Source organism: Elgaria multicarinata, chromosome 12 (assembly GCF_023053635.1).
Source record: "Elgaria multicarinata webbii isolate HBS135686 ecotype San Diego chromosome 12, rElgMul1.1.pri, whole genome shotgun sequence".
Taxonomy (NCBI): Eukaryota; Metazoa; Chordata; class Lepidosauria; order Squamata; family Anguidae; genus Elgaria; species Elgaria multicarinata.
In genome coordinates this window covers 610,587-626,097 of record NC_086182.1, presented here as the reverse complement: position 1 = coordinate 626,097, position 15,511 = coordinate 610,587, and the positions used below count along the sequence as shown (strand labels likewise).

General features: G+C 44.7%; 1 protein-coding gene across 5 annotated transcripts in view; it reads right to left on the bottom strand.

Annotated features, from left to right (window-relative positions):
• Nucleotides 1–5,901: 5,901 nt before the first annotated feature.
• LOC134407549 (cytosolic purine 5'-nucleotidase-like) overlaps nucleotides 5,902–15,511 on the bottom strand; it is a 46,235-nt gene continuing 36,625 nt past the window's right edge. For 2 of the 5 annotated variants that reach the window (XM_063139419.1, XM_063139420.1), the window contains exons 16-18: nucleotides 14,604–14,780; nucleotides 13,818–13,910; nucleotides 5,902–8,478 (exon numbers count right to left, since the gene is read on the bottom strand). In XM_063139419.1, coding sequence (XP_062995489.1) covers nucleotides 8,425–8,478; nucleotides 13,818–13,910; nucleotides 14,604–14,780 — 324 coding nt within the window. In that variant the 3' untranslated portion in view covers nucleotides 5,902–8,424. Of the gene's footprint in view, nucleotides 8,479–12,102; nucleotides 12,300–13,817; nucleotides 13,911–14,603; nucleotides 14,781–15,511 lie in introns of all 5 variants that reach the window. The other 3 variants (XM_063139423.1, XM_063139424.1, XR_010026047.1) reach the window with 2 other exon arrangements.

Below are 15,511 nucleotides of genomic sequence, written 5' to 3'. Positions count from 1 at the left end.
TCTTTAAAATCCTGCTCTTGAATGACTCTAGTGTGGGAGAGCCCACAATCTCCCTAGGTAACTGATTCCATTGTCGTACTGCTCCTTTGGCCTTGCAAGGAAAGGCTGCCTTTCTTCCTTTGGTGCTCTCTTGATCCTCAGTGATAGTTACGTGCTTGCTGAAGGCGCTGCAAATCTCTGCCACGTTGGAAGCATTTCTGAGGCCAAGTGGGCATCTTCCGTGTTTGGAAGGTCCACGTCAGATGTGATTGTTACCACTGGCTTGAGCCTTCCTTAAACCACTGGCTTAAGGAAGACGCTGTGATGTCTTCTGGGAGCTTTGCATGTGCATAAGCAAGAGGATATGCGCCTCCCCCAAAAGCAATGGAGGAAGAAGGGGGTCAACCAAGGGCGAGGCTGGAAACAAAGTCAGTGTCAGCCCCTAGTCTCTGTTTTAGTCTAGTTTTATTCTTGAACCTGGGAGGAAAGAAGACTGACCATCATCAGCTTGCTTTCCTACTAATCTCTTTTGGGGAAAAAATCACCTGCAGGAGAGGAAGGCCCATTGCCTGGGGAGGAGACAGTGCTTGCTGCTGCCGGTCTGCATCCTTGCTGCTGCTGCCATCCACCACCGCTGCTCTTCCTTGTGGACTTCTGCCTGACATACTGCCACTCCCTGCAGGACCAGGCCCCCCAGGTACTAAGCCAGCTGCTTGGACAATTTCCACCGTCCCCCCTCCCTTCCTGGGAGGGATATATAAGCTGGCTGGCTGAGGGGGCCTAGCCTAGGAGAACCATCACCTGCAGGGAAGGGATGTTTTTGTGGGTTTAAATTGTATGTTTTTGTGTTTAAAATTTTTTGTATATTGTTTTTAAGTGTTTTTATCCTATGTAAACCACCCAGAGAGCCTCGGCTATGGAGTGGTATATAAATGTAATAATAATAATAATAATAATAATAATAATAATAATAATAATAATAATATGCAAAGACAGCATGCTGATGGTTTCTCTGTGGCAGGCTTGCAGAGAGGAGGCTTCAAAGCCAAGGTGTCAGAAGAAAGCAACTGGAAGGGGCTGGGCTGATGCTGGTTAGTGGAAACTTCAATTAGTGGAAACTTCAATTCTTGATGGTGGAAGTGACTGACTGGGGTGTCCCCTTTGTACGAATCAGAGAAGATGCAGCCCAGGGCATTGGAGGTTCTTTTCCAAAAGCCTCCTGGAAGGGCCTCCTATGGCCAGATGGGGCTGGTGCTCCTCTTGCTTCCTATTATTATTATTATTATTATTATTATTATTATTATTATTATTATTATTGTATATGGCACCATCAATGTACATGGTGCTGTACAGAGTAAAACAATAAAATAGCAAAACCCTGCCGCATAGGCTTACATTCTAATAAAATCATAATAAAACAATAAGAAGGGGAAGAGAATGCACCAAACAGGCACAGGGTAGAGTAAAACTAACAGTATAAAAGTCAGAACAAAATCAGGTTTTAAAAGCTTTAGGAAAAAGAAAAGTTTTTAGCTGAGCTTTAAAAGCTGCGATTGAACTCGTAGTTCTCAAATGTTCTGGAAGAGCGTTCCAGGCGTAAGGGGTAGCCGAAGAAAATGGACGAAGCCGAGCAAGGGAAGTAGAGACCCTTGGGCAGGTGAGAAACATGGCATTAGAGGAGCGAAGAGCACGAGCGGGGCAATAGTGTGAGATGAGAGAGGAAAGATAGGAAGGAGCTAGACAGTGAAAAGCTTTGTAGGTCAACAGGAGAAGTTTATATTGGATTCTGAAGTGAATTGGAAGCCAATGAAGAGATTTCAGAAGTGGAGTAACATGGTCAGAGCGGCGAGCCAAGATGATGATCTTAGCAGCAGAGTGGTGAACAGAAACCAACGAACTGATGTGAGAAGAAGGAAGGCCAGTGAGAAGAAGGTTGCAGTAGTCCAACCGAGAAATAACCAATGCATGAACAAGAGTCTTGGCAGAAGAGACAGTAAAAAATGAGCGAATCCTGGCAATATTATACAGGAAAAAAACGACAGGATTTAGCAACTGTCTCAATATGAGGAATAAAGGAGAGTGAGGAATCAAATATAAAGCCAAGACTACGAGCTTCCTTGACTGGAGTAAGTGTAACATCATTGACAGTAAGAGAGAATGAGAGATGAGGAGTAGGTTCAGGAGGAAAAACAAGCAATTCAGTCTTTGCCATATTAAGTTTCAAACGACGATGAAGCAACCAAGCTGAGATATCTGAAAGACATGCCGAGATACGATCGTGAACATCAGGAGAACGATCCGGAGATGAAAGATATAATTGTGTATCATCGGCATACAGATGATATTGGAGGCCATTGTTGGGAGTCCTGAATTAGGACTGGTTTTTTGTGATTTCCATATCTTTGTACAAGCCTGTAAAACCTGGAAGAAACTGAAGACTCAGCATCAGTCAATCAGCTTAAAGGTCAAGTTTGCAGCTGGACTTTATTGAATTATTGGGATGATGCAAAAGTCTAATTGTCTTGCCATTGCCAATTAGTGGTTTCATCATTTGTTCAGGGAAGTGTATATAAAGAGAGTTTTGGAGCTTTGTAACCAGATTAAAATATTCCCTCTCTACTGCTGTGAGCCCTGCTGTAATCTGTATGACCAAGTGTGTGAGTATGTTGGTGTAAATTTGTATTGCCATAAACTGTGTTATTTTCTATCAGTAAAATACTTTATTTTTGTACCAAACAAAACAGACTCTGTCTTGAAGTTAATTTGGTCTTTGCTGACTTTCATAGTTAAGAACCGCTGCTATTCTGCTAGTTCACTGGTATAGTGAACAAAAGGGTTTATAAATTATATAAACCTCAAGAGGTTATGGGCCCAGTAACAGTCTGGACATAATTCTAGTTCTTAACAGAGAAACAGTAGGACCTGATAAGACAGAGAAGCCGTGCGTTGACTAATTGCCCTGGAGCGTTGCTTTTTCAAAAGAACGTTGGGATTTAGACAAAGGAAGAGGCTTTTTTGAAAAGCTTTTTGTCTTGCAAAGTCACACGCTGTCTGATAGAAGGCTATTTTTGAATTTGAAAAGGGATTCTGAGGTTGTTAAGCCGGTCAGTTCCCAAAAAGGAAATTCAAATAACAAAAGGGTTGAAAAAACAACCAATTAGCAGTTATGGCACTTCAAATAGGAATGAATACACAAATGGAACAACTCACAGACACAAATTATATTACTTGGTCATTTAAGATTGAAATGAGTTTAAGGAACCAAGGGCTGTGGGAAGTGGTTACAGACCCACCCGGTGAAGATTTAAGTGCAGCTGATTTGAGAGAGTGGAATCGAAATGCAGAGAAAGCAAAAACCTATATAATCCTCTGTATGAGGAATGATCAGCTATTCTATGTTAATAGAGAGGATGCTGTTCATGTGATCTGGACAAAATTGCGTGAAGTATATGTAAGAGATACAGCAGGTTATCGAATAAATTTAACACGCAGAATGTATAGGACGATGCTAAAAGAATCTGGAGATATTGGCAAACATTTGCAGGAGCTGAGAGAAATATTCCAAAGTTTAGCATCGGCTGGCTTGACTCTTTCAGAGGAAATGAAGTCTTATATTATTTTGTCTAGCTTACCAACGTCTTGGGACGTGTTGGTGACTACCCTAGAGGGAGTGACTGGCCGTGATTTAACCCTGAATTATGTGTGTGGAAAATTATTAGAAGAACAACAGAAAAGACATTCCAAGAGAGAAGCCGTGAGCTCAAACGGCAAGGCAGACTCATTTCAACAATGGTCTGGTTCTGAAGGGGTTAAGACCGGGACTGTGAAAAAGGAGGAGACTGAATCTGCTTATTCAGTTTCTAAAAAGCACAAGCCACAAAAAACAATTGTTTGCTGGCAATGTGGCAAAATTGGACATAAGAAGATTGACTGTAGAGTGAGATTACAACCTGAGAAAGTTTCTGAGCATCGCTGGAAAAATGCTTCTTGTTCAAAGAAGTCAGCACAGCTCGTTACAGCCGGAGTGAGCAAGATGTCGAAGGAGGAAGGAAACGGAAGCTCAGCTATCTGGCTGATAGACTCAGCTTGTAATTCCGTTATTTCTACTAGAATGGAAAGCTTCCTGGACTTCAGAGTCACGTCTAACAGATTTATTTTCCTTGCTGATGGCTCAAAGCAGGAAGTGAAGGGAGAAGGAATTTGCCATATTCCTGTCCTTAACGAAAGCTTTGCTAATGCTATTTTTGTTCCCAACTTAAGTCATTCTCTTTTAGGTGTGTCAAATCTAATGGAGAAAAAGTTCTCTGTCTCCTTTGAGGAGGGGAAATGTTTTATTTCCAGGCATGGAGAACTGAAGGGGACTGCCAGTTTAAAAAACGGTTTGTTTATCCTGGACAGGAGCCAAGGTGGAGAGGAAGATATTTCTTCAAGAGACAATCCAGTCAGTTTTACTAGATTTAGATTCTTCTAGCAGGCAAACGCCTGTAGCAACTCAGACCGAGCCAGAAGACAGAGAGCAACAGGAGGAGGAGGTGCATATCCCCCGCAGGTCTCAAAGACAATAGGCTTGGAATACACGCTTGTAATGTGAGCTGTGAACCTAATTCTTATGCGGAAGTAAAGCAATTAAGTTCTTTTGAACGAAAACAATGGGAGTGTGCCATGGAAAGCGAATTACATAGTCTTCGAGTCAACAAGGTTTTTGGAGGAGAAGTTGTTTTGCATTCGGGACAGAAGTATTTAACTTGCCACTGAGGAGAAGTTTTTAACAGCAAGCCGCTTGTAAACAGAGTTTCTTAGAAACGAGTCGCCAAGGAATTTAGTCAGGATAGGGAGGGACTTTAACGTCATTTTCTCTACTGTGAAATCATATGCTTTACTCTTTGTGCTTATTCTATGTAGTAAAACAAATTCAGCCTGGAGTGTCTAAGGGAATCTTAAGGTATCTCGAACCTTGGAGCACTGGAGAAATTTTTCTGCAGAGGTCAGATGAGAATTTTTGTGCTATTGTGATTCAAATTGGCATTGGCTGTGCAAATGATAGAAAAGCAACGTTGGAATGTTGATGTTTGGAAGTAAGCCAAAATCATGGAAGTTCCAAGAAGCAAGAGTTGTGTGGCGAATTACAAAAAGGCTAAGTATGGTGCTGGTGAGTGGTAAAGTTACTTGACTGATCCAGCAATAAAGGACTTTAAGGTCCCAGTGGTGAAGCCAGTGACTGTTAAAGTTTAAAACACATAGTCTACTGTGAGTCCCAGAATAATTTGGCAGACGTCTTTACAAAACCGTTAGGAGCCATCAAACATTGGGAGATTTGTGAAACGTTAGGTTTCAGGGAGGGCTAAAAATGTGATTAACTGTACAAATGTTGTAACGTGGTGAAATAGTGGAAAACCCAAAAAAGAAGGGGTGTTGGGAGTCCTGAATTAGGACTGGTTTTTTGTGATTTCCATATCTTTGTACAAGCCTGTAAAACCTGGAAGAAACTGAAGACTCAGCATCAGTCAATCAGCTTAAAGGTCAAGTTTGCAGCTGGACTTTATTGAATTATTGGGATGATGCAAAAGTCTAATTGTCTTGCCATTGCCAATTAGTGGTTTCATCATTTGTTCAGGGAAGTGTATATAAAGAGAGTTTTGGAGCTTTGTAACCAGATTAAAATATTCCCTCTCTACTGCTGTGAGCCCTGCTGTAATCTGTATGACCAAGTGTGTGAGTATGTTGGTGTAAATTTGTATTGCCATAAACTGTGTTATTTTCTATCAGTAAAATACTTTATTTTTGTACCAAACAAAACAGACTCTGTCTTGAAGTTAATTTGGTCTTTGCTGACTTTCATAGTTAAGAACCGCTGCTATTCTGCTAGTTCACTGGTATAGTGAACAAAAGGGTTTATAAATTATATAAACCTCAAGAGCCATGAGATTGAATAAGATTACCCAAGGGCAACATGTATAAAGAAAACAACAACGGGCCAAGCACCGAGCCTTGCGGAACCCCTACTGAAAGGGGAAAAGTAGAAGACGAGCTGCCATTAGCCAACACGTTGAAAGAGCGACCCGCTAGATAGGAGGCAAACCAGTTATAGACGGAGCCACAAAATCCGAGGTCATGAAGGGAATCCAAAAGAAGATCGTGATCAACCATGTCAAAGGCTGCAGTTAGATCAAGGAGAATAAGAACGGAATAAAGGCCTTTAGACTTGGTAATAAGATCATTGGTAATCTTAGTAAGGGCTGTTTCAGTGGAATGCAAAGGACGGAATCCAGATTGAAAAGGATCCAGAGCAGAGTTACTAGAAAGAAAATCAAGACAACGAGAGTAGACCACATGCTCCAGGATCTTTGAAACAAAAGGCAACAAAGAGACAGGTCGGTAGTTAGACAGAGAAAGCACATCAAGAGTAGGTTTCTTGAGAATAGGAGAGACTGTAGCATGTTTAAAAGCAGAAGGAAATGAACCAGAGGACAAAGAAAAATTAATAATATGAAGCAAGGAAGGGAGGATAGCAGGGATAAGATTAATAAAGACCTGAGAAGGAATCGGATCACGAGAACAAGTGGAAGGCTTCGAAGAGTGCAGTATTGTAGACAGTTCATCAGCTGAGACCGAAGGAAATGCAGAGAAATTTGCAGGAGGAACTGACAGATGAGGAACAGGAACTGGAAGAGGAGCAGAGCTGGCAAGATCAGAGCGAATAGTTTGGATTTTAGCATTGAAAAAAGAGGCAAAGTTATTAGCAGACAGAGAGGCGGGGAGAGATGGTGGATTAGGCTTCAGAAGAGAATTGAAGGACGCAAAGAGCCGCTGAGGATACGTAGCATTTGTCTGGATCAACATTGAGTAATACTGCTGTTTGGCCAATGAAATAGCAGAAGAGAAAGAGGAGAGAACAAATTTGTAATGGACAAAGTCCGCCCAGTCCCTGGTCCTACGCTAAAGGCGTTCAGCTGCCCGGGAACAAGAACGAAGGTAGCGGAGGAAAGAGGCGAGCCACGGTTGGGGTTGAGAAGGACGAACTATCTGAGTTGTAGATGGAGCAAGATTATCAAGAGTTGAAGATAAGGAGGAGTTAAAGAAAGAGACAGCTGAGTCCAAGGAGACAGCAGAAAAGACAGAAGGAAGAGAGGAGGCTAGAGACTGAGAAAAAGCCTCATAATTGATAGATTGCAAATCACGACAAGAGCGAGAAACGGGATGTGAAGGAGGAGGATTATGAGTAATCATGAAAGAAACTAGATGATGATCTGACAAAGGAAAGTCAGCAGTAGAAAAGTCCAAAACAGAGCAATTCCGAGTGAGAACAAGATCCAAACAGTGTCCAAGGGAATGTGTGGGTGCATCAGACAAAAGCTTAAGATCATAAGAGGAAGATAATGAGAGAAAATGTAGAGCTGCAGCGTCTTGAGGGTCATCCACATGAATATTGAAATTACCCAAGATAAGAGTAGGACAGTTATCAGAGAGGAAAAAGGACAGCCATGAATCAAAATCAGAGATAAATTTTGAGGATGAGCCTGGGGGGCGGTACAGAACTGCAATCCGCAGTCGCAATGGAGCGAAGAGCCTCACCACATGTGCCTCAAAGGAGGAAAAACAATGTGAAGGTGGAATGGAAAGAGGCTGGAACTGGCACAAACTAGATAATAAAAGACCCACACCACCACCACCACCCTCTGGGCGACTGGTGCGAGAGAAAGAGAGTCCTCCAAGAGAGAGGGCAGCCGAGATGGCGGTATCATGGGCAGGAAGCCAGGTTTCAGTAAGAGCAAGGAGGTGGAGAGACCTAGAGATAAACAAGTCCTGAATGACAGGGGCCTTAGAAGCAACAGAGCGACAGTTCCATAAGGAACACGAAAAAGGCAGCTGAGAAGAGGGGAGACACCGAATAGGAACTAAGTTGGGAGAAACGAAAATGGAACGAGCCATAAGGAACGGATATGAGGAGAAAAGAATTGAGAGAAGAAAATGAGGAGAGAGAAATAGCAAGAAGCCAGAGAAGTAAAACAAGCGAAGGACAGCATTAACCAGAGCAAGCCCGGCCACGACCAGTAGCAAGTGGTCGCAAAACAAGAACAAGAAGGCAGGCACAGAAAAAAGCAAACAAGTAGGATATAAAAGCAGTCACAGCGCTGAATAATAATCAAACACTGTAGAAGATCATGTCCTGAATCAGAAAGTAGCAAAGACCGGTCCGAGGCTGGGGTTCTTCCTCCGAAGTAACAGTTCCGCTTGACCGGCTGGGAACCTGTGTGGAACCCTTGGCCGACCTCTAGAAATTGGGGATCTTCACAGGGAGAGGCTTGCTTGTAGAGTGGGAGGGTGGGTGGGTTCATTGCTCCATTTCAGAAGCCTTCATTCTAGTAGCCGAAGGCAGAGACCCTACAGTAATTTGCCACCAGCAGGTTTCTGTTCACCATCAGATTTTGGGGATGGGCCGGTGATTCAGTTGTCATCATCCTCATTGCCATTGACCTCCTGGGAAACACTCTGGGCCTTCTGTGGGAAAGAAAGGCATCCTTTAAGTGCTTGGGGTGTCTCAGTTATTTTTCCTGCTATAGACTGTCATGGCTCCTCCAGAAAGTTGTATAACTAACAGTTATTACAGTGGAGCTTTCCTTGGCTGGAGCCCTACTTCACTAGATGTAGGAATTGTTATACTCAGGTAGCAGGCAGCCAAGCAGATGTGACCTGGCGACAGGGGTGTAAATAGTGAGGTTACATGACAATGGAATGCAAGACCAATGGAGTGCAGCCCTTGACAATTCATCAGTAACCAGTGATAACAAATAGGGCTGTGCACGGACTCCCCGATCAACTCCAGATCCTGATCCACAACTTCTTTGCTTCGCTGTGGAGTTCCGGATCGGAGCTCCATTTTCCCCACATAGACTTGCATTGAAATCCAAATGCCTATAACTTTTTTCTGTTAACGTTAGAAACTTCAAAATCGGCACCATGAGAACTTATCCATGTATCCATATTCATGCCAAGCTTCAAGCAAATCTGAGCATCCAGTGATTTTGGGGGAATATTTGAAAATCCCCCACCCCATTTTCAGAAATGGGATTTACTCTGAAAGTTTTACACATACAAACTTGCAAATGGGCACCCCCACAGATGCCACCTAGATCCACATTCTTGCCAAGTTTCAAGCCAATCCAAGCATGCTCTGATTTTTAGCAATTTTTTAACATTTTAAGCATCACCCCCTAACCCAAATTCACACCCCTTTCGATATCTCCACTACTGTAAACGTTAGAAACTCAAAATCACCACCATGAGAGCTTATCCATGTATCCACATTCATGCCCAGTTTGAAGGAAATCCGAGCATCCAGTGATTTTGGGGAAATATTTGAAAATCCCCCACCCCATTTTCAGAAATCCAAATATCTCAGGGATTTTTAAAGCTGCAGACAGCTAAATGGGCTTTCCTTATTCATGGCCATTTCAAAAGAAATCCCAACATGCCATGAATTGGGGAGTATTTAAAGATAAACCTTCCACACTTCAAAAATTTACCAGGGTGAGCACAGGAAGGACTAATCCCCTGAGTCAAAGCAAGACACGCACAAACCGTCCCTGTGGGGTGGGCACAGAGGAGGAGAGGGAGCAGGTGGCTGTGCTCCTGTAGCACTGGGAGCAAGCCCATCATCTAGTACCTCTCCTAGGCACCAGGAGGGCAGAGAGGCAGGCACACGATGTACGACTCAGCCATAGATCTATGGGGAAGCAGGCACAGACAGGCAGGCAGAGAGGCGGGCACAAAGGAGCTGGTACCTTGCACAGGTAAGCCATAGATCTCTGGGGAAGTCAGTCCCAGCACATCCAGCTACCCCACAAGGACGGCTCCCAGGCAGGCGGACAGAGAGGCGGGCACAGGCTGGCAGGCAGACATTTCTGCAGTCACAAGTAAGTGAGCCAAGGATTGTTTCCATTCCAGATCAGTATTGCAAACCAGCCCTGTTAGGCAGGAACAGCACAGACAGCTATCTTTCGCAACCCATAACTAATAGGAGTCTAGGAGGAGAAGAGTAAACCTTTGTATTCCAGGCGCCTGCTGCCTTTTCTCATGATGAATAATTATTATAAATAATAATAATTTAATAATAGTAGTAATAAATGTATTTATTATTTGGGGAAATGGGACACGTGTGTATTCTTTGCAAAAAGTTTATTTGAATGCCTCAAACTTTATTTGAATGCTTATTGCACTTAACAGTGCATGGCAAATAGACTCACACAATCACACAGTCCAAAGAAACACACACAGAGAGTAAGAGAGAGAAAAAGAGGATTTTTTTTTTTTTGGTATTTTTTAAATCTTTTTTTATATAGAAGAAAGAAGGAAGATGAAACACAGTCACAGAACACAGGGTTTAAAAGAGGGGGAAGGGGTTGGAGGTGGGGTGGGGGTGGGAAACCAAACAAACAAACATTCCAAAAATGAAAAATGAAAAGTTTATATAAATCAAAGTAAGGGAAAAACACAGAGCAAGTTAAGCAAACAGTCAGAAACACACACACACACACACACACACACACACACACACAAAACCCAAGCTAAATCCTAATCCTGTATCTCCTGCAAAACACAGCTGCAGCACAGAACTAAGGCCAACCCCACAAAGAGAGAAAGGAAAAACTGTGTCTGGGTGGGTTTGCCTTAGTCCCCCCTCCAACCAACATTGGGATTGGGGGATGCTTCACATGAGGTGATCACTTCTCATCCCGATTGGGAGTTAAATCTGCCTATCATCGCTTCAAAAAATGTTACCCCCTCCCACTTTTAGCCATTCAAAACAAAAAAGTTATACGCTAATCTTTTCTGAAATGCAATCCTATGGGGAAAAATATCCAAAATGGTGGGCGGAGCACTTCGCGAAAAGCGGATCAATCTGCTTGTGGTCGCTTCTCTTCGCTATGCTTCGCTAGCCACCTGACTCGCTTCTCCTCTGCCTATAATGGAGGTGAAGCACCCCGCTCCGCTATCACTTCTAAGAACCAAAGAGAAGTGGAGCACAACCCTAATAACAAATAACTGTTACAATTGTGTGGGTAGATTTTAAATATCTGTATAAATCAAAGTTACTCTTATGGTAAGAGGGATTCACTTCATCACCTAAAAGGGATTCACTTCATCACCTCCACCTAATAACAGCAAAAATGCATGAAACAATTTAACTTCTAGAGGAAGAATCAGGGTCCGTGGCTGAACTTACAAAGGAAGAATTCCAAACCTGGCTGACCCTGTGAACAAAGACAATTTGAAGACCATGAATGAAATTTTGTGTGGTTGGTTCTTTTTGTTTTGGTGTTCTGCTCATGCCATTTGTTGTTGAGAGATGAGGATTAAAGAAGAATCCCAAACCAGGTTGACTCTGCAGGTGAAGACGAAGGGCCTGTTTGCATGAACATGGAGGGGGAAAATACGCCACCCCTGAACCCTCCAACAGCCCATGGGTTCTGGGTGGCAGCAAGCCCCCATCGCCAGATTCCCATGCCACAGCTAGGGGCAATGATCCAAATTCCCTCCGCACGCAACTCCAGGATCATGCATACCCAGTCAATGAACTGCTTCGCACAATTGCAACAGGTCAGTAAGCCACAATGGCTTGTTGACCACCGTACAGGGGCCGATTAGAATTACAGCAATCCTAAAACAGGCCATGGGCTTGGGGTTCTTCATCACCCCAAGCACCCTCATCAGATTCAGATGTTACAACAAGCCGTGCCCACAACGGCAGTTACGTAAATCCAGCTGGCATGCCAGCGGCACACACAAGGTGGTTAGCGAGCCACCGTGGCTCATTAACCACCCTGCGATTGTGTGAATCAAGGTGCCACAGCTTTCCTGGTGAACCAGACCTCCTCTCACAGCAGCATGGGCAGCAACATCATCCAGACATCCAGTCCCTGTGCCTCAGAGCTTGACCTCAGTCTTGGCCTTCGCTAGAGAGCTTCAATCAGATCATGGGAGGCAGCCTTTCAGGCACTATTCTAGGAGCTTCATACACTTTGGGCCAGCTCTCGACTGACCCCTTCACCTCCCATTGCTGGATGTTCTGCTTCTACTCTTCCCTTGAACTGCAAGGCCTCATTTTCCTTGCTCAGGGTTTACCTCATGATAATCTTGATGTTTCATTGCCCTTTAGAAATCTCTCTTTTCTCTCTCAATGTTGTCAAGCAATTTCTGAGGAGACCCTCCGATGTGAGTTCATCTGCTTTGACACTGGTCCCTGCATGGAGTTTGCCAGTGGCGCTTCTCTTCTTTTATGAGCAAACTCTTCTAGCCACTTGCAGCCTCCAGCTGCTAACCTGGAAAGACATTTCCCGGGACGACTGTGTGAGCTGTGCGCCTTCCAAGCTGACCTGCCTTACCTGGGCCCTTCACAAAGTTCAAGTCACCCTCTGGCCAGGTATCGCCTTTCTCCCCAAACGTGTCTCCTCCTTTCACCTCAATCTAGATATATCATAGAATCATAGAATCATAGAATAGCAGAGTTGGAAGGGGCCTACAGGGCCATTGAGTCCAACCCCCTGCTCAATGCAGGAATCCACCCTAAAGCATCCCTGACAGATGCTTGTCCAGCTGCCTCTTGAAGGCCTCTAGGGTGGGAGAGCCCACAACCTCCCTAGGTAACTGATTCCATTGTTGCACTGCTCTAACAGTCAGGAAGTTTTTCCTGATGTCCAGCTGGAATTTGACTTCCTTTAACTTGAGTTAAAGGAACCCTGCGATAGACTTGAGTTACTGATCTTTCTGGATCCATCCTCTATGCTGGAGATTTCTCCTTATATTCTGGACTTTGCAGGGCCATCACCTATCACACTGCTTTTTGCACGCCCTGGAAGTTCTTTGTCTGTGGTGAGGTGAAGTTGTCTTACAAAGGGCCCTGCGTGCAACCACGCACAGGCCGTTGTCACCTCTGGTGCTCTTCTCAAGGGAGCCCCTCCTGCTCAGACTTGTGCCAGGCTGGCATGTGGCCTTCTCCTCCCGCCTGAATAGGACCTTTCTGCCTGAATAGTTAGTTGTAGCAGGGCAGATGCTGCATGCACAAGAGGTGGCACTCTTTGCTCTTCTCCTGAGGCACCTGCTCACTGTTCAGGGAGCTTGTGACTCACCCATATGCGTGATGCACAGAGACCACGAGTAAGGAGGACTGTGGCTTAACCATACCTATAGTTCTTTTGTGAACCGCCCAGAGAGCTTCAGCTATTGGGCGGTATAAAAATGTAATAAATAAATAAATAAAAATAAATAAATAAATGGTCGTCTTTGCATTTGCATGGCCAACCGACAACCCCAACCTCCCCTGCAGGTGCCTGAGCCACAGGCTGCTTCTACGGTCTCTGGGGCCACTACTGCAGTCTCCAAAAGCTGAGAGGGGAAATGGGAGCCATGCCCCTTGAGCGTGTGATTTAGATCTGCCTAAAGCTTTCTCACACTGGAAGAGCATGTGCAAATGCAGAGATGGCCATTCAAAAAATTGCAGTTACAAGGTGAGCAACCTGTCCTTATTTTCACCATCAGGCCACCTGTTGTGCATTCCTTCTTCCCAGCCTTTAGACTTCAGTGTCTACCCAGGGCCCTATAACCTATTCCTGCATGTAGTCCGTGATCTGTTTGGGATGAAGAGCTTTGGTCCTGGTTGGACTTGTTTCTCCATACTTGGTCCAACCAGTCAGGAAAGTGGAAGTGAAACAGCAGGGCCCTAAAGCTTGTAATGACCTGGACGGCAGCAGAGGGTGGCTTAAAACCACTGAGGGGAGAAGGAATGTAGGCAGCTTGATGCAGCAAAGCAGGGAAGAGCATAAGGAGGATGGACCCCTCACCTGCTTCCTGGGTTGGTGCATCCGATGTCCTGTGAGGGATCTTGCCTCACTGTGCTCCACCTGTATGTGCTCCACAGTTGATTCATGAGGCATCTGATGGAGAAGGGGTTGGCACAACACTGTCAATGGGAGCATAGGGCAGGTGGGCGGGCAGGCTCAGCTGCCCACAGGTAACAGAACTATGCCTCCCTGCAGAGGTGAGCAGGGCTTGCGCTACCATTAGGCCAACTAGGCAGCCGCCTAGGGCGCAGACCTCAGAGGGGCACAGTATTGCCCTTTAAGGGTTAGAGTTTTATACAAATTAGCTGTTTTAAGAAAAAACATAATAAAAGGAAAATATAATAGTTCAGAAACTCTTCTTGAACAGCTGAATCGAAGTTGGCAATTTTGGGGGGGAGGGGGTGCAAGTAGCTCGCCTTGCCTAGGGTGCAAAATAGTCTGGCACCAGTCCTGGAGGTGAGCAGAAATCCTGGCAGAGACTTGCATAGGAATCCGCCTCTAACTCTGTCTAGAGAGCTGTAGCTCAGTGGCAGAACCTCTGCTTTGCCGGCAGAACGTCCTGGGTTCAATCTCTGGCATCTCCAGTAGGATTAGGAGATCTTGCCTGAAACCTGGCTGGAAAGCCATGGCTGCCAGTCAGTGTCAACAGTACTGAGCTAGATGGACTAATTGTCTGACTCGGTATAAGGCAGCCTTCTATATTCTGAAACTGGAACCCCCACACCCAGCCCCAGCCCAGTTTGGCAGCTGCCATATCTCCACCCTCCCCAGCCTTCATGCACATACCAGGGTCGATGGTGCCCGGAAAAGGTAACTGAAAGGGTAATACAGGAAGTTAATGAAGGAGGCGGCATAGAGATCCGCGTAGCGCATCAGCTGATTGGCAAAGAGCGTCTGGCGGGAGCCACAGCGGAAGAGGCTGCCCATCTTCCCATAGCACATGTCCATTTCGTGGGTGACTTTCTGCAAGAGAAAGAGACGGAGCTCAGCCAGCCTGCAAAGGCTGGGGGCTTCCCTGAGGATCAAGCCCTGGCATGGAGGGTGGCTTTCGGGCTTGTGACCATCCTGACTACAGGAAACAAGGGTTTGGCCCTTTCCTTCTGTAACATGAAGTGACCTACAGATGGGGCCACAGCCTCATTTCTGAGTACCATCTGCCTGCTGCAGGTGAGAATTTTATGCATGCAGAGTTTTACAAAGCACTCATGAGACATTCTTCTTATACAGTCCAGATGGAGAATGTAAGTTTCACTGAAGCTAAGGAGCCCTACTCAAGAAAATGCATACAGGGTGGCATCTTTATGGTGAAAGGAGTTATTAGGAAAAAGATCACAAATAAAACTGCCTTTATCTGGGCTACCAATAATTAGAAAGTATTGAAAATAATATTGTCAATATTATAATGCCTTATACAAATTTATAATGTAGCCACACTTGGAACACTGTGGTGATCACGCCTCAAAAGAGATATTGGGAAAAGTGCAGAAAAAAAATATCAAGGTACTGGAGTGCCTCTCCTACAAGGAACAGTTGCAACAATTGGGGCTTTTTACTTTAGGAAAAAGGAGGGCTGTGATAGAGGCAGATAAAATTATGCATAGAATCATAAAATAGTAGAGTTGGAAAGGGCCTATAAAGTTCAATGCAGGAATCCACATTAAAGCATCCCTGACAAATGGTTGTCCAGCTGCCTC